Source organism: Caloenas nicobarica, chromosome 7 (genome assembly GCF_036013445.1).
Source record: "Caloenas nicobarica isolate bCalNic1 chromosome 7, bCalNic1.hap1, whole genome shotgun sequence".
Taxonomy (NCBI): domain Eukaryota; kingdom Metazoa; phylum Chordata; class Aves; order Columbiformes; family Columbidae; genus Caloenas; species Caloenas nicobarica.
In genome coordinates this window covers 34,206,142-34,230,543 of record NC_088251.1, presented here as the reverse complement: position 1 = coordinate 34,230,543, position 24,402 = coordinate 34,206,142, and the positions used below count along the sequence as shown (strand labels likewise).

At 37.3% G+C, this 24,402-nt stretch overlaps 1 protein-coding gene across 4 annotated transcripts in view; it reads left to right on the top strand.

Annotated features, from left to right (window-relative positions):
- CTNNA3 (catenin alpha 3) overlaps positions 1-24,402 on the top strand; it is a 499,026-nt gene that overhangs the window by 296,656 nt on the left and 177,968 nt on the right. For 3 of the 4 annotated variants that reach the window (XM_065638799.1, XM_065638802.1, XM_065638801.1), the window contains one exon: positions 22,115-22,207. The exons of the other annotated variant lie outside the window; for it this stretch is intronic. In XM_065638799.1, the coding sequence (XP_065494871.1) occupies positions 22,115-22,207 (93 nt within the window). The remainder of the gene's footprint in view (positions 1-22,114; positions 22,208-24,402) is intronic. 4 annotated transcript variants of the gene reach the window in all.

Below are 24,402 nucleotides of genomic sequence, written 5' to 3'. Positions count from 1 at the left end.
ACACACGTGCTTCAGAAACTCAGAAGTGGCAAATATGTGTGGAGCCTGGATTCCAGCTGAACATGGTGCCATGGGTAATGGCTGTTCCATAGAAATCAGATCTAGCTAAAAGTGCTATCAAAATCAGGGAGCCTGATCCCGCAAGAAGGACAGGAGAGACAGAAAGGAGATGAGTGGGCTTTGAATTCTTGCTACTTATCCATTTATTTATGAAAGAGTTTACTTTTTCTGTGTGAAAGTTCTAATATATAAACATCACTTGTCCCTTGTGTCAAATCTTCCTTCAATTGTCTGTTTTCCACATGGAGTATTTCTGGTCTTTTTAAATTTTCCATGTTTGGAAGCCAGAGAAGGATCCTCTTGCCACCTTCCCTGTGCCTTTTCCAGCACCTTCCAGCTCATGAGGTGGTGGGTCAGAACCGTGAGTGCTGCTCAAGTGCTTTCATGATGTTCCATTTCCACATCTATTTACTTCCTAACAGTGTTTCTTCTCAGATGACTGCTGAACACTAAACTGCAACTTTCACAGAAAGTTCACATGATAATCCCAAAATCTTATTCCTGATTAGTACTAGTCTGCTGAGGTCCATCGTTTATATATGTAATACTCGATTTTTTTCTTTATTTCTCAAAAATTACTCACTTCACATCTCCCTAGATTGAATTTCATCTTCTGTGTTATCATCTACTCATCTAGGACCCTGATGACCTTTCGCGAATCTTTATAATTAGTTCTTTTATTTACTACTCCAAATAACTTGGTAAAAGACGTGTGAAAAAAATTAGTAAGAAGTTAATGTAGACACTGTGACCACAAGGAAATTTCTGGCTCACGGCTTTCCCCTAGTTTCCTGCTGATCTGTTCCTGAGGTTGGAAAAAAACCAATGCTAATGTAGCTGTATCAGCTGAGAATTAGTGGTTACTCATCCTAAATTTCCTCCTCATCCTGTTCTTGGAGGAGCAGTAGGATCGATGTGCCTGCTCTCAGTGCTGCATGCACGGTACAATCGGTAGCCCAGCTCTTGGCAGCCTTAGGGAGGACAAATCTTCCATTGCCGCCAGGTATAGAAACAGGTATGTCTATTTCTGCTTGATTTTAACATTGCTCTTCCAAAAGATATTTATGGCGTAAGAAAGCTTTATGGGTATTTCCTTTTCGTCACATAAAGGTTGCTTTTTGCACTTGAAGATAGGCGCTGTGAAATCAGCCGTATGTACCATCTGATGAAGTTTAATCCTCTCCAAACTGAGGAAATGGTATTTTAAAAAAAAACTTAGTTTTTGCTTAATCTAGTCATGAGTTCAACTTCAATAAGTCTCCTCTTTAAAAAAACACTGTCTCAGCTCTGTCCCGTTAAACACACTGTTCCAGCTGAACATGTTCCGCACATCTAGGGGGCTTTGGAATGACACTCTTGTGCAGGGGTGGGGATGATGGTGTTGCACCAATGATGCATTTGATAATATCAGTTGAAAAAGGGAGACAGAAAACCAGACTGTAATAACAGCTGATACTGTATTCTAAAAATCATCAGTGAGCCGTAATTTTAATCAGCATAGTTTTATTACCTACTCTAATATGTCCTTTATAAATGTTAATATACACTTTGTTATTCTATGACTCTCTCATTTGTAAATGATGCTGTTGTTGCCATATTGATAAAACTATCAGTGTTTCATTTTCCTTCCATGATATTTAATTTGATTGCAGGAATTTCCAAAATAAATTTCTGAATCTGGTGCACAAAGACCTATGTATTTGTGTAGTCAGATCTCTCGTCACATAGAAATTGATTTTAGTATTGCAGCCAGCAAGTACAAGGATGATAGATAATGTAAGGATTTTGATGTTACAGGATTAGGATGTAAGTCCATTTTTAAGTAAAACAAACCATTGATATGTATGTTATTTCTAGTTTGAACTGGAACTGCGGGTTTGTCACATGCAGGGATAGGAGTTGGACTCGATGATCATTGTGAGTCTCTTGCAACTCAGGACATTCTGTGATTTCCAGTTTAAGCATTTACTTGTCCATTCAAATTAAAACATGTACTAAGAATATTGCCTCCCCTCCGCGCCCTCCGTGCCCACCAGTATCACTTTGTTTGTCATTTTGCTTGTTTTGTCTTTTTTCAAAGTTGAAAAAGCCAGGCAGGTATTCTGAGATTTGAGTGTGTTAGTCTGTTTTCAACTTAAAACCTTATTTACCTCATTTATTTTTAATCCAAGATAAAGATTTCCGAAAGAAGATTTATCTTGCTTATGTGAAGTGCCAGTCTCTCCTTTGACTAAATTGCTAGTTTAGTCTGGATGACTAATTTCTAGATGGCTGAAGTGAAGATGAATTGTACCTTGAGAGATGGGTGTTGGTCTGTTTTGAAACATGTTATGTTGCATTTTCTTACACTCCATATAGCAGTTTTTAATCAGGTGTATCCTGTTTTTCAGTGCATTTTTTCCATCTGTTTTTGAAAGATCAAGGATATTTGAACAGTAGGTTATGATATTGTTTTGCATATAAGCACAATAGACAGAGTTGGACATTATAAAAACAAAGGTTCAGCTTTTCACAAAGGTTTCTCCAGCAATGAATTTTATATGGAAATTAGCAGTACTACTTGAAATATCAAGAGAGGTTTTCCGTGGTTTTGATTTCAATCTGAAAATGAAAACTTCTCAAATAGAAACAATAGGTCTTGAGAAAGAACGTAATTTTTTCCCCTCTTTGAATAAGAAATGTTAATTGAACTAGGGTAAATTGCCTGCTACACTGACTTACTGCACAATATTGTAATTTCAGGAACAAACAGTATCCTCATAGGTCAGTGACCTTTGTAAATCAGCTTGAGGTTTAATATCTTTTACAAATATCTCTCTTCGGAATTAGCATTTGGAAGTTACAGTCATTCCTTTAAAAATTGATTTAAGACATAACAATATAATACAGTTCAGAAGTCTGTATATAAATTCAGTGAAGTACAAAACATCAGTGAAATGGAAAGACTGCACACCACACCAGATCTGGGGCAATGATGGTTCCAAAAGCAGTAGTAGCAACTACAGGTAATAGCTTCTTCCTTATTTTAATGTTTTCTCTCTCTCTCGAGTTTATTACCTACTCTGTGCTCTTACCCTAGAGGTTCTGGCTTCTGTTCAAAATGCATAGACTTGGGATGTTAGCCGCACGTACCAGGAATATTAACTGGGGCTTTGTGGACGGTGCTAGTATTCCAAAAGCTCAAACAGTGACAAAGTGTTAGAGATACCTTGGTTAACATCGTTGCACTGTTACACCTGCACAATAATTGCACAAACCAGAATCTCTTAGTTGTAAATGTGAATAGTATCTTCAAATATATGGAGGAAGTGAAATAGTCCTAGTTACACAGTAAAAAAAAGAACACATTAAAATGCCCGCTTTGGCTATTATACTGAATGCTTCCCACATGTGAAATGGACACTCAGCAGCTGAAGTATTTTCGTGGGTACCAAAGGTCACATTAAACATTCTTCAGATGGAGGTTATTCTAGGCTACAGTGCCTTATATTGCTCATATACTGCATCAAATATTTGAAAGTCTGAATATTGATTTTGTGACATTGAAAAACTAGGATATATTGTAGAACAAAAAGAAGCAACCAGAGTTGGGTTAAGATTCTGCCTGTATGTCTGTGAGCCTTGGCTAAAGTAAATTCCCCAAAGGTATGTTTCTGTTAGAAAATGCTTGTTAATTGGAATTCCTTATTACAATGGAGCAATTTTGGTAAAAATATTTTTAAAAAATGAAGATTAACCGCTTTGAGATTTCACACATTTAGGTTTTGCTTTGAAATGCCTTTCATTTAAAATATTACAATTAAATTGCAAATCCAATTGAAATATTTGATTATGTGGAAACTTTTTCGAACAGTCTTGTCTTCTAGGAAATTTCAACATCTACTCTGATCTGAATATAAACACTATTGAAAATTATGAAAATTAGGACAAAATAATAAGGAAAATACTTGGGGGATTTGGCTATACTTTACAGTCCCATGTAAGACATGCCTGTTTTTAGTAAATATAGTGTTCTGGCCTGTGATTCATTTCTACCGAAGACCAAAAGAAATTCTAATATTGAGAAAACAAGTGCATAAAAGTGAACAAAGGACGGTAGAAAGGAAGACTGAAATGTCACATCAACAGAAGGGAAAGCTGGCAGGCTGTTCTCCTGAGCCAATCTATCACAGAGATGTAATGCGTTCCGAGAGGAGGAGTGATAGGCTGGGTGAACTTGAGATTAAAAAAGGAATTTGATGGGAGCAGGGAAGAATCCTCTGATTATCTTTTCTTTTGGCACAGATGCAAATCTCCCACTGCAGTGTTTAAAGGTCAGCGGTACCAAGCAGAGGCTGAGAGATTTAATAGGAGAAGTAGATGTGATGATGAAGTGAACTTTGTGTTCTTCATCTCTTCTCTCAGTACATGAATATATCATACTCTCTGTAGTTTGACCTAATAACACTGACTTCAGATCTACCACTCTGATACATAAACTTGAGGGTTTAGCCTATTGCCGAATTCTTGCCCTTGTTTTTTTCAGTTTTGAATGTGTTCCGATATGACAATGCTGGCTTCTAGGAATTAGGATTTCTGAGGTTGAATCTGTTATGAACAATGGACAGTAACAGGCAGCACACATTTAAATGCATCAGTGTTGTAATGTATCTATATAGAACAGCAAAGGCATGCAGGACACACAGAGTGTTGTTAAAAAACAAGTCTGCCTCTTAATATTATAGTAATATAATAATATATTATAATTTCCGGTGCAGCAAATCCAGCACATCTACTAAAAGTGAATTCTCCTTAAGAAATAATTCTTTTATAATAAAATGAAGTTAAAAGATGTAAAGGAGAAAAAAATCTTGAGTTATAAAAATATATATAGAGAAATAAATTGTCACTTCCTACTTGAAAAAGAGACAAGATGCGTAGGAGCAAACTACAAATACTGATAGAATCTTAAATTCAATTTACTTCATAAAAAAATTATTAGGATCTTGAACAAAGTAACTTGCTGGCTCTTGTTACTGCAGCTGCTTCTAAAACTAGCTTTTAAAAATATGAGACTGATGTCCTGAATGTGTTGGGAGAACCTCGCTTCACAGCTTATAATGTGGGTCCAGGCACTCCTTGTGATATAGGGGTCCAGGCCCCTCACCTGGGGAGGTTGTCTGTGTCTCTGGATGGCAGAGCACAACAACAAGGATAAGGGAATTCCTTTAAAGCACCTTCACTGGAGAGTTCGTTACTTTTTGCCACTCTAACATGATCAAACTATTGTATATGGAATGACAGCAGTCCGGGATTGGCAGCTTTATTGTTTTAAATTTAAGTATAAATAATATTTTTAGTTTGTTGGTTTAAAGCCTTTCCTATTTACCTAAGAGCTGGACCCAGGAAATGCGTTTGAACTAATGTGAGCCAAACTCATGGAATTGTTCATCCTTCACAGAAATTAAGCTCTTCAAGGGTAGCATTTATGTCATTTGTGTTTCAATAGCACTCTGGAGACTCTAAGAAATGTCTGTGACCCTAGATTTGGGAAAACAGATGAGACAGATAAACTGTAGGAGACAGAAAAAGAGAATGAATCTGTCATGTGGATCAATGGTGGAGCCTGGAATAAAACAGATAAGTGAATTTAGCTAACTCAAAATCAGTCACCATTAAACTCAGTGAAGAATGTCCACATAACAGTTTATCTGAATTAACTCCTATTTAGAAAGCCATCAATCAGTGCGTTTTCTGTAAAGAAATTGAGGTTTGAGATATATATATATAGTTACAAAAATTATTTTTCATTTAATGCTATTACAATTACAATGCCATTTCGGCAAACAATATGGAAGAAACTGCATAAGGTACAATTGAAACGTGTTCAGGGTTATACATATTAATCAAAATGTTTGCAAAACCCAGTACGGTGGAAATAATAACTATTTGGTAATCAAAATTTGGTAATCAAAATAACTATCTGGTAATTAAATTAATCTAACTTAATAAGCATGCTGCAAGAAAACTCTTCCTTTCTCTCAAGAAAAACACAGGACCACTTTCTACATCTGTCTTTTGTGGAAAACAGCTTTGCCAAAAGTCAGTTTCCACACGGAATCTGCAACTTAATTTTGATAAGTTGCTTTCTGTTTTCTATACAAACAATAAATATTTCTCTTCCAATACAATGGGAAAATTCTCACTACTTTGATCTGTTTTATTGACACACATATAAAAGATGATAGCTCTTATTTGCCACTTTGTCTGATTTTGTATGTAATTTGCTACATCTTTCTATGTCAAATTGTAAATATACTGACCCAGAAAATTGGATTCTGAGAGCAACTCACCATCATTCTGAAAACCAACACAAATCCCCGCATTTGCCATCCAAAGTAACACTTAAATAGTTTCCTGGCAGATAGCAAATTAATCTAAAATGGAATTTAGCAATCCATTAAGGAATGTTGCTTTACATATTAAACTACTGCATATACAAAATACTGTCAACTGAAAGATTTTAATTTCTTTGTACCAGCTTCAAAGACAATAGGGAATGGAGTATTCTCAGCACTGCACCCATTTCTATGGGTTTTTATCCCAGACTGATGAACAGTAAATAAAAATAATGTTTTAATGCCTAATTACTAGTTCTTTAGTATTGATTTTACTGATCTATTGAAATACAAAACTGCTCCTGTCAGTGGTAAAACTCCACAACAACTGCATGTGTAGAGGTCAAACTGACAGGTTACTGGAGCATCTTTGTTAACTTTCAGGATATCAGAAGAGGGCAGAATCTTTTATCATCCTTTTAGGAGCATAATCAGAAATAAGAAACATGAATCTTGTTACGTAGAAGTTTCAGACAGTGCGATGCTAAGAAATTTCGTCCCCAGACATAAGATACAAGTCTAGGGCTTGTCACTTTTTCCGCTGGCACTTCTGTTACTATTCCTCTTTAACCTATACTATACTTCCAGTGGTATCATCACATAATCAAATCTATGACAAAATAGCAATTAAAGAGCTGAAGTCGAAGAGTACATCATCATCCCTATTTTTGCACTGCAGTTTGACTTCTGTTAGTGATGTTCATAACCACACTGAGCAGCTGTCCCTCGGCTGCAGGACCCCATTGCACAACGCCGTCTGCGGACACAGAACTTAACTGTGCTTTTCAGCTTGAAAGAGCAGATATCTAAGGATGAAACTTGAAGCAGTTGGCATATAGAGGTATGCATGCGGAATATTGGTCAGCATTTTGGGAATAAAATTGTACCTGTCAGCAGACTGGGGGACATTTTTTTGGTAAATAAGATGAGCACTTTTAAGCACGATCAATATTTATGAATGGGAAATGGATTTAATTACATTACTATACTAATTTCTAAAATCAGTCTATCCTTGACAAATTAACTCTCCTCTCTCATCACACACTTTTTTTTTTCCTTACTCTTATTTAGCTAGTTAACACAATGCACTTTTTTTGAGAGGAAAGCCACCTTCAGTTTGCTAATTTCTATGTATCCCCAGTTTGTGGGATTCAGAATTCCCATTCAGCACTCTCCTGTTTTTATCTGATTTTTCAGTTTCACGAGAGACCAGTGTGCAGCCTGCCTGTTCAGGCAGGGTTTAGTTAATGGCACAGCCATGAGATGTGGGCAGTGGAGGTTCATTTCTGGTAGGTTCTTCATTGCTGCAGTTCAGTTAAATCCAGAGATCTTAGTGGATCCGTTTTAGCAATCCAGCTGCTGACTTTGCTAATTTTAGGAAATCTGTGATTAGATAGAAGCAATACTAATCTAACTGCAAAACCAAAAAATACCCTTCCTTATTTTACTTACAGATAATTGTTTTCTGCAACTTTTTAAAACATGGAACTTTTAATGTCTGAAATACAAATTTAATGCCAGTAAGCCCAAGAATTAGGTCTACATCCCTGTTTTCCCATTTCAGCTAGAATTCATTTCTATGCTGAAGGCTCTGAGATTCCTTCAGCAAACTGACCTGCTTGTCAAGATGATGGGACAGGTGCCAATCAACAGCATAGGCAGTCTTATTGGTTACAGACTACAAACCCTCTGTTGTGAAGTGTTGCTCTGGTTGGTTGGTTGGTTGGTTGCAGATCACATGCAAAAGGGAGGCCTAAAGATGGTAGTGGCAATTGTGGGGATGTGTGAATTATTTCTAAAACGAAAGGCAGCACAGGAAAAATGCACAAATGCCTTGAATTCTAATCGAAGAAGCCTGGCAACAGGAATTGAGATGTGCCAGGCAGATGGAAGGAGGCCTTTAAAGACAGGTAACTTGTTCTTGATGTATTGCAGCTGGTAAATGGATGCTTTATGGAGATCTAATGTGGTCAAAATAGTGAATTAAAAAAATTAATTCAATAAAATTAGCTTACATTCAAGCATGTACTTCTAAGTGTGCATAAACTTTAATACTTTGAACCTTGCTATTTTGGGCCTCAGAGAGTTCCAGCACCTCGCTGCAAGTTCTGAATTCATAATGTGAGAATTTTTGCACCTTTATATAATTAATCAAATAAGGCCCAACTTTCCTATTACTGATTGAGCTTCAGGTGATAAATGGTGACATTTTCATCAATCCTCTTAATCACAGCCTTTACTTCATAAGTGTGAAGCAAGGAAACAAAAGATAAACAACCCAAAGATTTATCAGACTATGTCTGAGGGGCATATTTCACCAGCTAGAAATGTCAGCCACCAGTATGGTGAGGCAGAGTGTACTGTAAGTTATGTGAGCTCCAAAAAGGAAGTTGCCTTGGTTCAGCATGGACTCCTCATCATAATAATAATACGCTTGGTTAACATTTTTGCTAATAGTGTAAAGAACTGGCACAAGTACAGTGGCAGTGACTTTTTTCTTGTATTACTGCAGAAACCAGATTTAGAGAAGTTCCTCAGCATATTAGAAATTGTGATAACTGTGATTCCATCTCCCGTCCCCAAAAGTCTCATAGTTTTGATAGTACTGATCTGTAATGAGTCAGTCACCTATAACAGAATAATTCTGAAGTGCTAAAAAAGGCACAAGTCATCATAATGTTAACATCAGTTTACTGAAGCTTGTGCTTCTTAAATACCAAACATCTCTGTGAGTGTATGTCCTTGTTAGGGTTTGTTGTGTGTTTTTGTTTGCTTTTTTTTTTTTCCTTGGAACAAGGATGCTATGATATCTGGTAAAGGAGGAAGTATGTTCCTGTCAGTGGAGGCGGTTGAATATCCTTTGTTCTATGTGACCATCTATGCAAATTGTCAGAAGTGCATCTATTCGAGGCTGCTATCCTCCTGTCAAACAATCTGGCCCCCGAATTGGCCAACGGGATCTCAGGTTCTTGAGGACAAAGAAACATATCTTTAAGTCTAACATATGTGTGTGTGCATATATATATATATGCATGCATGCATAGGAATAGGTTTGCATTAATTTCACCTCTTTTGGAAAACACATTTGTAGCCTAAAACATGAGGTTTTGTTGTGCGTTGTTATTCCACAGGCTAAGAGAACTCAAGAGACATATAGATGACAGGGAGGTGATTAGTGACAGCCAGCATGGCTTCACAAAGGGCAAATCGTGCCTGACTAATCTGGTGGCCTTTTACAATGGAGTGACTGCGTTGGTGAATACGGGAACAGCACCGGATATTGTCTGTGTTGACATGGTCCCATATAACATCCTTGTTGCTAAAGTGGGGAGATAAGAGTTTGATGGATGGACTGTTTGATGGATAAGGAATTGGCTGCATGGCTGCAGTCAAAGACTTAGTGTCCAAATGGAGATCAGTAACAAGTGGTGTACTTCAGGGGTCTGAACTGGGACCAGTACTGGTCAATATCTTCATTAATGACGTTGACAGTGGGATTGAAGGCATGCTCAGCAAGTCTGTGGATTACACAAAGTTGGTGCAGTTGATAAGCTTGAGGGAGGAGATGCCATCCAGAAAGGCCTTGACAGGTTTGAGAAGTGGGCCCATGTGAACCTCATAAGTGCATCAAGCCAAGGGCAAGGTCCTGCACCTGGGTTGGGGCAATCACCAGTACACACTGGAAGATGAATTAATTGAAAGCAGCCGTGTGGAAAAGGATTTGAGGGTATTGGTAGATGAAAAATCAGCTACAAGCCTGCAGTGTGCGCTTGCAGCCCAGAAAGCCAATTGTGTCCTGAGCTGCATCTAAAGGAGCGTGGTCAGCAGGTCGAGAGAGGTGATTCTGTCCCTCTGCTCTGGTGAGACCCCACCTGGAGCACTGCGTCCAGCTCTGGGGCCTCCAGAACAAGACAGACATGGACCTGCTGGAGTGGGTCCAGAGGAGGCCACAGAAATGATCTGAGGCTGAAACAGCTCTGCTGGGAGGACAGGCTGAGAGAGCTGGGGTGTTCAGCCTGGAGAAAAGAAGGCTCCAGGGAGAAGTTATTGTGGCCTTTCAGTACTTAAAGGGGGCTTATAAAAAAGATGGAGAGAAATTGTTTTTTACCAGGGCCTGTAGTGGTAGGACAAGGGGTAATGGCTGTAAATGGAAAGAGGGTAGATGTAGGTTAAATGTAAGGAAGAATTTTTTTTTTTTTTAAATGATGAGCGTGGTGAGGCACTGAAACAGGTTGCCCAGAGCAGCTGTGGATGCCCCATCCCTGGAAACATTCGAGGCCAGGCTGGACGGGGCTTTGAGCAACCTGCTCTAGTTGAAGGTGCCTCTGCTCATTGCAGGGGCGTTGGACTAGATGATCCCTTCCAAACCAAACCATTCTGTGATTTTTAAGATTATTTTCTAGAGGATCGGGCAGCATATTTGCTTGTTCAATTTAGCCACTTCTCTAGGAATCTAGTTATTTTACCACTGTCAAATGACTTTTGAACTAGTATTTTCCCCCCACTGTGAGGGTGGTGCTTTTTACTGTATTTGGTAATGAGAATTCTTTGAATATATTAAAATAACTGAGAAATGTTTTTATTTGCAAATGCAGTTTGTGCACAATACTTAGGCTATCAAATATCCCGTATTTGAGGCAAGAAAACAAAAAGTAGAACAAATCCTTGCATAATGTAGACTTAACAGCATAAATAAAAGAATAGTTGCTGAACTCGCCTCCGAAAAAAGAAAAGGCAAGGAAATTATCCAGAAAACCTACTATGGGAAGTCATGGACTAGAATTTCTGATCACAAGGAAAGCAAGTGATCTTTGTTTAAGGGGGAAGTTGGGTGGTGTTTTTTGTTTGGTGGTGTTTGTTTTTGTTTTATTTTGAGAGCTTGGCTGAGACAAAACGCACATACTGCTAGGTATTTCTCTTTGGTGTAATTCATCCTCTGCTGAAGCTCTTCAAAAGAAACTGAACAACAAACTCGAGCAATGTGCAATAATATAACATAGTTACTTCTAAGGAGATCACATTGCTCACATTTTGACATCATTATATTAAATTGCTTTTTAATAACTGTTAGCTTAGAATTCAAAATACTGAGTTCGTGACAAATTTCTAAATCTTTCTTTTTCTGAAATACACAGGCTGGTCTTGCTAGACAGCAGGAGCCTCCTCGGTAGACTCAGTAGGACAGAATTAAAGTTTTTACCCAGCCAGTCCAGTGAAGGGACAGAGGGACATGTACTTTTGCGATGGAAAGTTCAGATCACCATTTGGAGTTTTAGCTTAATTAACATGTACCCTGTCAGCCCTTGATTAGGAACCATTTATAAGTTATTCTAGACTTCCTTGCACAGAGATTTGTTTCCTTTGAAACATGTTAGTAAGCCCCACATCTCTTACTCTGTTGTTGTTGGACGGATGTTCATTGCGCGTTGGGATTGTTTCATCTATGTGTTGCTTTACGGTGCTTAACAGTGAATTCGGTGGCCTTATTTCGAGGCCAGCATACTGTAAACAAGATACGGTCTCCATAGGCGTTTTGTCAGTGAATTTAGCAGGATCACAATCCAACACTTTGAATTCTATGCACATGCTTAAGGGTGAGCCTCAGACTGCGTTGCAATCTGCAGTTCGGAAATCTGGGTGATTTTATATGTACGTTTTGTTTGCAAGGCTTATAAACCGTTTTAGTGTTTTCCTTTGTGACCAATTTTACCTTTCCTAGACCAGAGATCACATTGCAAAAATGAGTCAAGTATTACTTATAAAATGTTTTATGGACCTTTAAACTCAATTAACATGAAATAGAGACTTCCACTGGCACAGGAACATTTTATGTTAGTACAGCATTTATTCCATATAAACTGCAGTAGCTAGGAGACTACCTCCAGCTCCAGTGCAGTTGGAATTGCTGTCTGTAGATGGCTTGCACGGCAGCTGCAGGAACACAGCTCATGACACCCTTCACAAAGAGGAGAAAGAAAACTAATAAACCTGAGGAAAATTACTTAGATACTCATTTAAGGGATAAAGAAAGGGTAAAAATGAATGAGATAATTTCATTATATTTTTACAAGATATTTGCAATGTGGCCTGTAGTAAATGCCTAAGAATACACTGTAATGCAGTAATGACATAATGTAATCCATAAGAATATACTGTGTGCCTGTGGCACTGATTAGATTTTTACCACTGGAGCAGTAAAACATTTATTTTGGTTTACAGACGACTTAGTTATTTAGTATACATAGGTGTGTACTTCACTGAGTGAAATACAGCTTGTTTTATAGCTACTGCAAATACAATTGGCTTGAGTATTTAATAAAAAGCTTCCTAAGCATGTTCACAGCTTTAAATTTCAATTTAAAATTTCAATTTGTTTCAGTATTTGAATTTTTTTTTAATACAGTTAGGACGCACCCAGACCTCCTGCCTGTCCTGTATGGTTAATATTCAGCGGGAAGAAAACAAAACCATCGACAGTAGGAAATCACGGTGCTTAAAGACCCTTTTGACGAAGCTACTTTTTCAATGTAAAGACTGTTTTAAGCTTTCCAGCGGCGGGACGGGGGACGCACGTGTGTCCCCTGGCAACGCCCCGCCCCCTGGCAACGCCCCGCCCCCTAGCAACGCCCCGCCCCCTAGCAACGCCCCATTCCTTCTGGAAGGTTCTGCGGCCGCCCGGTATTTGTGATGTGGTGGAGCCAGCGGCCCCGCGTCTGCTCAGCGGGAGCGGGTGAGTTGGGTTGCAGCGTTTCTTTATCGAGCTTTTAACGTTCGTTGCCAAACATAAAATTTTGTCTTCGCTAAGGAGGATTCTCCCGTTCCCAGCCGAGGCTTCTGTGAGGGCCGAGCTGCTGGGGGCTGAGGAGAAAACCGGGTGGGCAGCGTGAGGCCCAGGGCAGGGCAGGCCGCTAAAATCTGGTAATATCTGTGGTTTTCTTCCTCATCAAGTCACTGATATTGAAAGGTGGTGTTTACCTTTTGCAAGCAGCAAGCTCAGTGGTTGTTGTTTCAAGTCCTGTTTTTCTACAGCCTAAAATCTTAAAATATCAGTCTCTGAGGCAACAATACAAAACAATATATTAAGTACTTTTTTTCCCGGATTGCTAAACTTTCAGTTCTTCGAGTCAGAATGTTTGACTTTTTTGCCTGGAAGACTGCATTTAAACAACATCAAGCCTTCAGTTTAGTTTAGTGTCTTGGTCAGTATTTTTACTTAATTTTTATGCATTATCTTTAAAGCTTTTTGGCGATTGCCTGGTAAAGTCGTCCTTCTCTGGCTGTTATTTTTTCAAATCCTGTTGAGTGGAAGCAGGAGAAAAATAGACTGAAGATCTTTATAACAATAATGGAAACATTAAGGTAGATTGTATCCTGTGTAACTGTGAAATGAAGGCATTTTTACTTTATGGCAGATAATTTATGCATCAGTGTTCTGTGATTGTTTCCTGTCTTGAATGAGGCCGTATGAAAGGCTGTACCTTGCTTTCTGGTAATCATTAAAGTCCTCTTCTCTGAGGATTTCTCTGAGTTACTTGCCTTTATTTTAATTCCAGGAAACAGCAGTTGTCAACATTTCAACTGTTGGAGAGCCTGGTGGAGAAAATGAGTCATCCAGTTAATTGTAAAGTGTAAAGCCAAAAGTTTTTCTGAAAAGAAGATTTATTTATTTATTATTTCTATGTGCAAATGCGCTGTGAGGGTTGCATGCCATTTAGCACTCAGGGGGTGCTCTCCTGTCCCAAAGGTTGGAAAGAGAAAAAATCAGGCTGGAGAAAGATTCCAATAATGCTGAGAGACTTAACTCAGGACAAGTTCTGAAATGGGACACTTTTTCTTTCTGAAAAAAACAATATTTGAAAAGAATTCTTCAAAGTCATTTGATGTGTTTATTTGTGTGAGGTAGGAGGAGCTCATGGTTGTGTATAACATAAGGTGCCCTAGGCTCTGGTCTGCTTTCTTCAATAAATTTCATCTTTTAAAGTGGGAGATGGACCTTGTACTTTGTTTGGGGAGGCTTTCAGAGTGTTAGGATTCAGCTATTGCCACAAGCTGAATCTTGAAAAAGTTTGGATGACACTTTTTTGCGCCCCCCCGCGCCCCCCCCCCCCCCCCCCCCCCCGCCCCGGTTTCTGGAGGGCAGGAAGACCTCCAACTGCACTTTTACATGGATATCAGGAAGTTTATGTCTATGATATAACATTTTTCTCCCTTTTGAGGAGAAGTCTTGTTGGGGTTGGCAGTAAGAAAGCCTAAAGTTTCAGGTTTAATCCTTCTTGTTAGGCAGTATGAAAAGATAAGCAGCTTTATACTATTTCCCATTTTTGTTACATATTTATTCTGTCAGTTAATTTGTATTTTCATTTTACTACTAACCAATTTGTACCATTAATAATTAAAAATACTGCCTTAATTGATAGTGTGATGTCCCAGTTTACTAAATGTTCATGCTGGTATCCATGGTTGAATGGTTTTGTGTGTTTATTTTGGGGTACTGATTTGGCGAAATTAAATATCTAGGGCATAAAGTAGCATGTTTCTGGCAAGTCAGTGACACCTTTTGCTGTAAACCTTAACCAATTTTGGTGACAGTATTTAGGATTTTCACATGTAAGTGGAAGTATAATCTTGTCCTATACAGCAGTATGTTTTAGTACTCCTTTGGTTGTTGCTACTATCGTTGAACTTGAGTAGTGTGCAAGGAAATACAAAGTTGCTGCACTGATTACAGGCACAAGGGTCTAAGGAAGTCCTTTTGCTCTTAGCTTTGGGAACAAAGGGACAACCCATCATCATGAAATTTTGTTTGGTCTCAAGACGATTTTACTTTTTTAAGGGAAATTGGACATGCCGAAATCTGTACTAAGCTTTAGAGCATAAACAGTTTTACTTTTTTTTAATTTTGTCTCACACAATTTGCAAGACAGTACTGTGTCCTACAGAGAATAAACTAGGCACTGTTAATGGTAGATGTATGGTGGTTAATACCAAAGTTTGTATGGCCATGTGAGCTACTTTATTTCTGGTGATATAGTGAATTCAATTTGTGTTACAGAGTAAGCGTATGTTTGTATCTCCCTGTCTTGTTTCCTTTTAGCTATGGAGAAGAAAGTGGGTTTTTTGTTGCTGAAGAGTTCATTTATGATCCTAGGTAATGTGTATTAACATTCTGCATGTCAAACTTTATTCAGCTCTAGTTAACCCTCGATATGTTATTGTTGACTCCTCTGTTATTCTCATCCTAGATTTGGCTATAAGTTCACAACCACCACGTACATCTACAATTCTGTACCAGTAGTTAATGATAGTTGGAAATGAAATAGAATATAGATGAACTGCTTCTTAATGCAAAAAATTAATGTATTTCTGAGTGGTTGTTTCTGCAACTTCCCAGAGGTGAATTCTGTTTTTCATGTATTTTCAATTAATTTATGCTTAGTATGATTGACCTTTTATTTATGAAAATCTAAGTCTGTAGGACGTTAAACCAACCCAGGTGTTGCGTTAGAACAATGTGCTTAAGGCATAGCTGTTTTTGTAAAAGGGTAAGTATCTAATTTTTGTAGGGGACTGCTTCTATTTCAAACTCTTAAGAACTGATACTTGAAGTGTGTTTTTGTTTCTCATTCAAAACAATTAATCTAATGTTTTATTTGTCAGATGTCCTACTTCTTCAAGGTATTGAAAACGTTTATATTGAAATGAAAGATAGAAGAATCCTTTCTGGCATTGTAACTAAGTGATTACACTGCTGGAAAGAAGTCTGTTTCCTCTTCTGCTCCACTAATGTTTATTAAGTGCTAAGTGAGAGCTGTGATCTTTCATTTGGTTAACATACTGTGTCTTCTTAACTCATGCTGATTTAAATAATAGAGGGTGTATGCATCTTGAAGGAAGTATGCTTTATCTCCTAGGATTGATTTCTATCTCAGTTAACCAGTCAGAGGCAAAGAGGAGATGATTTCGATTCTGACAACAAGAAGAGTCTAAGATATTGTGGCGGGGGAAAACAAAGGTCAGCTGAGTACGCTTGGGTATTTGTATGACAAAACCATGTGTTATTTAGTCTAACAGAAAAATCCTTAAAACAAGGATAATATGTGTTGTTTCGTGGAATATTTGAATAGTGAGTAATAGGAAAATAAATGAGAGTGTATTCATGCATATGTTTGGATCTTACCTTTGTTTTATAGAGTAAAAGAGCCTGAAATCTTGAGTATTCTAACAACAGTTTATTTTATACGTTGTATTTGCCTCTTTATTATTTAGGTGCTGGAGATCAAAGGTTTCGTGCAGGGAGGAAAGGAAAAAAATGTTAATGCAGAAGGAGGTATTTAGAAATTTTACACTGACACACTTAAGAAGATACAAAAAGATTAGTTGATGGGGGGGGAAACAGGCAAAATATTGCTTCTCATAAAATGGTATTTTGTTTAAAAACTGGAAAATACAGGAGATGTTTGGAATTTGAGATGCTGTGTTTTTGAGAACTGATTGATCCACCCTGATCCTTGCTGGCCCTCACTGGTGATAGATGTTTGTCGTGTCCTGCTGGTGCCAGACAGTGGAGCCCAGCTCGCTAATCTGTTTAAAGCACGTCTGTGCGTGTGGTGCCCAGTTCTGTCAAGGACTCCATATTCTGGCAGTGAGTTTTGATCACTCTTCTTAGAGTGATCTTCTTCTCTTTTTCTTGCTTCATGGCTAACTGCTTTCTTATTTGCCATGTTTGTTGTCAAGCTGAGATAAGGAAAATCAAAATGTTGATTATTGGTTACATCATTCTAAAATTGGGTAGTCACTTTCTCCTTTGAAAACCATGCTTTCTCCTGGTTTAGTATAACATGCAACATTTCTGTCTACTACTAAATTTTTTTTTCATTTACTGGCATTTTGTTGTGTCTGCACAAAGAATAAGGTAGGGACAAGGCAGTAAAATGGTTGGGTTTTAGTCGGTTGTTTCCTTGTCCTGTTCTCCTATTCATGTAGATTTCTTTGTATTTCTGTACTTGTGTGGTACTGCTGGAAAGCCCTCTGTTGCTGGCATTTCAGCAAATGGTGCTAAGGGAGAGACTTCATAAAGTAGTTTACATTTAGATCTTTCGCCTGCTGTTATGTTTGGGCGCACAGAAGGACCTTTCTTCAGGTATTAAATGCCAATTTGTGGTTATTCCAGCAGATTAAAGTTTGGTGCTGGTATGGATGGTACATTTTTTAGGAAACTGTCGTTGAGACACAGGTCATACACGTAGACAGTTTCTGTTTAGTGGTCTCTTCAGCTACCTTGGGTTGCCAGAGCACAGATGTAATCCAAATATAACATGTTTTCTTTGGTTCTAGCCAGGATTCCGCACAATGAGGTCTAGAGAGGGAATCTTTAACTTTGTTCTTCAGCTGTGTTTACTGTGACCCAGAACAGTGAGAGGCACCTTAATGGAGCCCTGCATCAAGCCAAGGAAGGTATTTCTGGAATATTACTGTGCAGAGTTCTCCCTTACACAGATATGATCCTTGCCTCAGAGTACTGTATTTTTTTCATTTATTTTCCATTTTTATTTTGGTTGAGGTCGAGTTTAACAAAACAAGTTCTTGAATGGACTTGTGTGAGAGAGGACTTGTCTGAGTGCATGGTACTTGAAATAAAGTGGTTGCAGTGGGTTAGTCTAGGCTTATTTTGGTTAAAGGATAGAGAACAATCTAGTCAATTGGTATTCAAATACCCTTTATTAATTAATTACAGAAATAGAATCTTGAGCATGCTTGACAAATAACATTACAGGACACGTTTGAAGTTACATAATACTCTGAAGGGTTTCTTCATGTTAACAAGGCGGCTGGTTACAGTTGAACAGGAGCAGTGCTAAGCCTCCAGTGTACAAGGTAGAGCTAATTTTGTCGAATCAGTAGTGATTATGGCATTAATGGAGCACTATGTCATTCAGTTCTGCAGAAAGTGGGAGATATGCAAAACTAAATGCAAAAGGAACCGAAAGATGACTGAGGGATGTATAGTGCCCCACCGTACTTAAACACACAGATTCAGGCATCTTTCTGGAAAAGTGGAAGATGGAAACTGAAAAGGTCAGGGAAAGCAATGTAATAAGTGCACTGTTGAATGTAGTTTCTAACTTTATTCCCACAAAAGTAAAAACTAATAAAAATTAAAGTAATAGTGTAGCTTTTGACCTGAAGTATCCTAAAGCATTTTATAACAATGCAAAAAAACCCATATAATCTCTGGTAGGAGCTTATAAATAGCTCAGTATTACTATTTGACTTGATCTGGAAAGAAATAAAGTTTTATGGTAGAAAATGGATCAGCCAACAAGCAACATCGTGAAATTACATTATTGCCTACTGGAGGTAAGTTTTTAGTCCACAGGAGTACGTTTTTTCACTCTAAACAAATATTCTAGTCTATGTAAGTTTTATTAAGCTCATAAAAATGCATATAGTAATAATGCATATAAAATTGCAGCAATGACTAGGAGACATACATACATCAGTGTAGTCTTTTCCTTAAAAGGTATAGAGTAATTTTTTATTGTTGACCTTCCTAGTTTTTCCGTGACGTTTTTGTGTATGAATTATCATTTTCCTGAAAACACTTCTCAAGACTTCATGAATAAAGCCTAGTGGTAGAAGCTAAGAACATGTAATAAACTTGTAGAAGATGGTTCAGTATACCGCAAAATTAGAACCAAAAATATGTAAATACCTTTTTTCATTTGTAGTTGGATGAGAGCAGACTAACAGTTAAAATAAGTTCACATGTAGTATCTAAGTTATATCAAAAGCGATGTTGACTGCTGTAATGCTGCAATTAAAATCTTATTCCCTATTTAAGTATTCAGTTGCTCTCGACTCCTACAAATGAAGTATCTTCTGAACTGTGACTAGTCAAAAGAGACTTTGGGTTCTCAGATGTCCTGCCCTATACTTGGAAAAATTACATGCATGCCCCATGCTTCCCTGCCCTTTGCCTCTTTCCATTTGATTTATTGTGTTTGTGTTAAGGAGATCTCTTCAGGAGACAGTTACTGATGCTTGAGACCATGCTAATGGTGTATTGGAATCTGGATTGTCTTTTGGGTGGAACAGCTGTTAGTCTAATCACGTACTGAGAGTCTAATCACCTACTGAGATTAATATGATAGAGAGCCCTTATGCATAAACTGAAATATGCCAGGAGAAGAAAATTCTAGCCATTCTCTAACGGAAACAAAAGCTTTGCTAATGTCAATGAAAATGTAGGGCAAAGGACTGAATGGAACACCAGATATATATATCTATAGATATTTAAAGTAGCCAAATACTACTTTCTTTATTGATTTTAAAAAGAAATCTGATGTAAATAATAATGACTTCTGATTGGTTATGGTTGCAAAGGGGATTAACATAAATTTCTAATGCTTATATCCTTAGTTTACTGCTAGTGTTTTGAGAATACTATTATGAATTGTGCCATCACCAAGGAATACTTAGAGATGAAGAATTGGGAGAAGCGTAAGATCAGAAACAGGTTTTTTTCTCAATATATATTAAAAAACCTCATGTATGTTTACTTCAAATAAAATAGAATACTCGTGGATTAAGACATCGTTCCCAACCTCAGCATGTTTTGTCAGAGAAGAGCCACACTTTTTTACCTTTCTAATCTTCGACATCATCTGGTAACATACATAATTTGTCCCTAGGTGCTGATGTGCTACACAGAGCTATTGACACAGATCGGTATAGAGTTCATTCTTAGATTTTGAGCAGGGGTTTTGGACTGTATGACCTCTGGGAACATCTTCCAACCTAAATTATTATTCTGTGATTCTATGACACAATTTATGTCAAGGACTGGATTTGTACTGAGGCGTTTCAGCCAGTGGGAAACAGTATAACAAATTGTCTTAAGTTGTCTCTGTATCTGCCTTGCACATCAAGACGGGGACAAAACATGTATTGCTTACAGCAGAGAACTCAATCTTAAAAATGTTCTTACCAATAAACAGGAGCTAAGTATTGCCCATTTGCAGGGGATCCCAAGAAATTAAAGTTTTTTCTGGGAACTGTGAAATGAAGTTGGAAAACATGAGAAACTGTATGGCAAAGAGAAAAAGCTGCAGAGTGTATTTCATCCTGGTGGAATGGCTTGTTACTGTGCTTGTGTGTGTGTGTTGTGGTGTTTTGTTTTGGGTTTTTTTTTTTTAATCTTTGAAATGTTACTGCTTTAGGCATCGAGGAATTCTTTAAAAATAGATCAATAATATTTGCACTGAGTCTTGTAGAATGCTCTTTGTATATGATGGTATATTAATGCAGTGTGAATGAAAGCAGTGTTACATTTGGGATATACAAGCAGCTCAGTGACTGAGGCAAATAAATTAAAATAGTCAAAACCAATGTGAATTAGTTGTTGTAACCAATATGGAAAAACCCTGACCTTCAACACAAAGAAAAGAAAGTAATTTTTTTGGAAGGCCATGCATTCTAGCCCTCATCCTCTTCTGAAAGTGTCTTAGTCGCATGTTAATTTTGCATAGGAAAAGGAAGTAATTTGGCTATGCACTAACTCCTTGTTATTATTTTCATCAATTAAGTAAGAATAATAAAAGCCTTTAGTAATAGATCATCATTGAACTATTGTTCTTTGTTAGAAATAGTGTCCTAAAATGTTGATAAATGAAGATTTGCTTTTGTTTTGCAGCAGCTGGACTGTAGAACTCGTTGCATGAGTTCTGAATAATTGCAGATTAGCTGTGCCTGTCTATGTTTGTATCCGTGTTGGTATTTGCAGTGATACAGAGGTCTGTTTCTCGGGCAGTTGTTGATATACATTAACATTAGAGTGATATATATGTAATACAGCTGCTTCAGCGAGGGCAATGAGACTAACAAGTGTGTAGTAGTTTACTTAAGGACCTCATATGACTTCAGTAAGATGAAAAGATCTACTGGATCCCAGTATCCCAGCTCCTCTTGTGCCTTTGTCAAACCTGTTACAGCCTGTTGACGTTGAGCTGCAGAGAGCTGGAGTGATCATCTTCCTTCCTCTCCTCAAGCTTGTTGAACTGTGAAGCATCACAGAAGAACTCTTTTCCTATAAAGGAAGCTGTGTCTGTGTGGCGTATAGTAAAATAAAAACAGACGATAGACTTGTTCTTTCATAGATTTCAAGTGTCCTTATACGTTTTCCATGTAAGTTGCACTGATAGAACTATTTCAGTAGCAAATTGTACCACTAATTAAAATAACGATCTGTGGGTAGCTCAGGTCATAAATCATTCTGTATTTCATTACCACAAATCACGACAAATGTTATTTGATCTTTACGGTCTTAAAAGTGAGTTTAAAAATAAAATTAAGAAGCTGGACGTGGTTTAAAGGGCTCTGAAACATTAACAGGCATGGCCACATGCAGGCAAGCTGCAGCCTTAGGATCTAACTTTGAAATTTCCTGCTGTTATGTAGACACCAGTTTGTGGCTATTATGTGCTGAACCTAAAGTGGGGAGAGCTCAATACTGTCACCCCTTTCCCAAGCTCCTTTTTTCTTTTTTCCTTATTCACAGATGTTCTTTGACAAATGGATTTTCCCAAATAATGAAGGCTTTATAGAAGAGATGTTTTTGGCAAGTTTGAGAGTCTGGGGATGAATACTTGCTTATGAAACTGTTTGGTTTTTTATTTAAGGTTGCTAATCTTGCTTGTTCGTTGTCAACAAATGAAGATGGGATGAAAATTGTCCAAATGGCAGCTAATCATATACAGACTCTGTGTCCACAGGTATGACTTTTTCGATTAATTCGCATTACAGCACACTGAGCATACACTATATTTTTGTCACACAACATACATATTCAGTCACGCTCCTTTAATCTAAATTCACATGCCATTTGCATGGCTTAGTGTAGTAAATGGAGACCAAATGATAAATCTAGGGCAAATACTCCATTAATTTGTTTATTTTTTCTTAGTGGTTAACAGAGGGATTGTTAATAATCTGTATTGATTGTGAGTTTTAAAAAGCTGTAAAAATTGCAATTGAAGAAACATGCTGCTCTGAAATTAAAGCCGATTGAATGAACAGTGTAACATGATAGGCAAATTGAGAGTATTTTTACTCTTAGAAAGCAATACATATATTGACCTTTAACTTGAAATCTTATTACCACTTGATTTGATTTTCATGTATGTGCACGTCAAGGTATTAATTCTGATTATCATCAATTCAAATGCTTAGCTTTTGTATTAAACAAATGAATGAAAACCAGCACAGCTACAGATAAATTTTGGTACTTAATATCTTATAAAAAGTGTATTCACTCTCTATTTGTCACGTTCAGAATTATAAAGAGATGAAAACTTCTGCAGTTACATCCGTTCAGAGCAAAGTTTTTACTGATTTATGTGAATCTGATCTGTTTGAGCCTCGAGGCTGCATAATTTCAAGATCATTAGTTCTTTGAAGAACACTGTGGTTTACACAGTGGCCCAAATATTCTTACCTTTTTGTGTCTTTGAATGTTAAATGTAGTTGAAATAGAAGGTGAAGAACAAATATTAATAATATGTTCAATTACAAGCTTGAGAAGTCCATTTTATGCCTCTTGAGTAAATGCAAGAGTTGGGGAAAAGTGAACTTTCATCAAGGAAATGTGATTGATATTCTGAAAATATCACAGATCAGTGTTTTCTCTTGAATCATTCAGTTTCAATGTCTATTTTTATAACTTCTACAGTTCTGTGTTTCACATCTCGATTTGATTTAATGTGTTACTGGTTTTGTAAGAAGATTGCTGGCTTGTAAGAAGAATTTATGAATAGCTTCTTCAAACATCTTTGTTTCTCTGGGGTAAAAGTGTACCTTTATATAATACATTATTATGCATCCAGATGTAGCATTTAAGTGGGAAATCTACACTTTCAGTATTGCATTGATACCAGAAAGTCCTAAAATCTAATTTTGACTAAAATATTGATTTTTTTCTCCGTAGCCGTTGAAGTTGATAGAGTTTTAATTTCCTATAGGAAAATTGAAGTTTCTTGTTTGGTATGTTTTGGGGTGGTTTTTTGGACTCGGTGTAAAACGGGGTGTATTAATTGATGATTATAGATCTTTCTAAACAGAGAATGTGGTATGCACATGATAAGATTATATTACTATTAGTGGTGTGTTAATTGTGCAGGATTTGCAGCTTTCTTAGAAAAGGACAATTCATTGCAAAAGCAATCGGCAGAATAAGGCTCCTGCATTTTGCAGTAAATCAGATTATGTCATATCATTTAAAAATCCTCCACAGGGAAAATAATTATCTCTTAAGATCCTGTCAGAGCATATCAATTAGAGTTTGGAATGGGGAAATTTGCATGTAGAACTCCCCAATATTCTTAAGTCTTTAGAGTAAAAAAAGGGAATTTACATGCTCTGAAAACTATATTATTTGAAGGGAATCATGTCGTTTGGATTGAAATTGGGAGTGGTTGAATTAAAACAAACAAAGAAAAACAACAAAACCCCACACCCCCCTAAACACACCAACCAAAAAACAGCAACGGAAACAAGACCTACAGAAAACACCTTGGAGTCTTTCTTAGGAGTTCTGCAGATTTGACGAGGGAAACTTCCCATGTAGCTCTGGGGAAAAGGCAGATACAAAGTTGGCAAACGCTGGAGGAAAGCCTTTTAATGGTTAGAATTCACAGGCATGCTTTTGTTGTATTAATTACACTGTACTGTAGTTAAAATGTAGACGCTTGATTCTGAACTCTGACCATATTTTTTTTCTCAGGAGAGGTTATTAGCAAATATTTTGACTATTCAATAAATGAAAGGAGCTAGGCATGTATCTGAGAGCCAATACGATACACATGCCTGTCATTCCTGAAATTGCATGAATACTTGAGAAATAATTTTAAGAATATTTAATGTTAAATCAATAATAATAGAATAAGGAAACAAAGAGCTGCTAGCATATGTT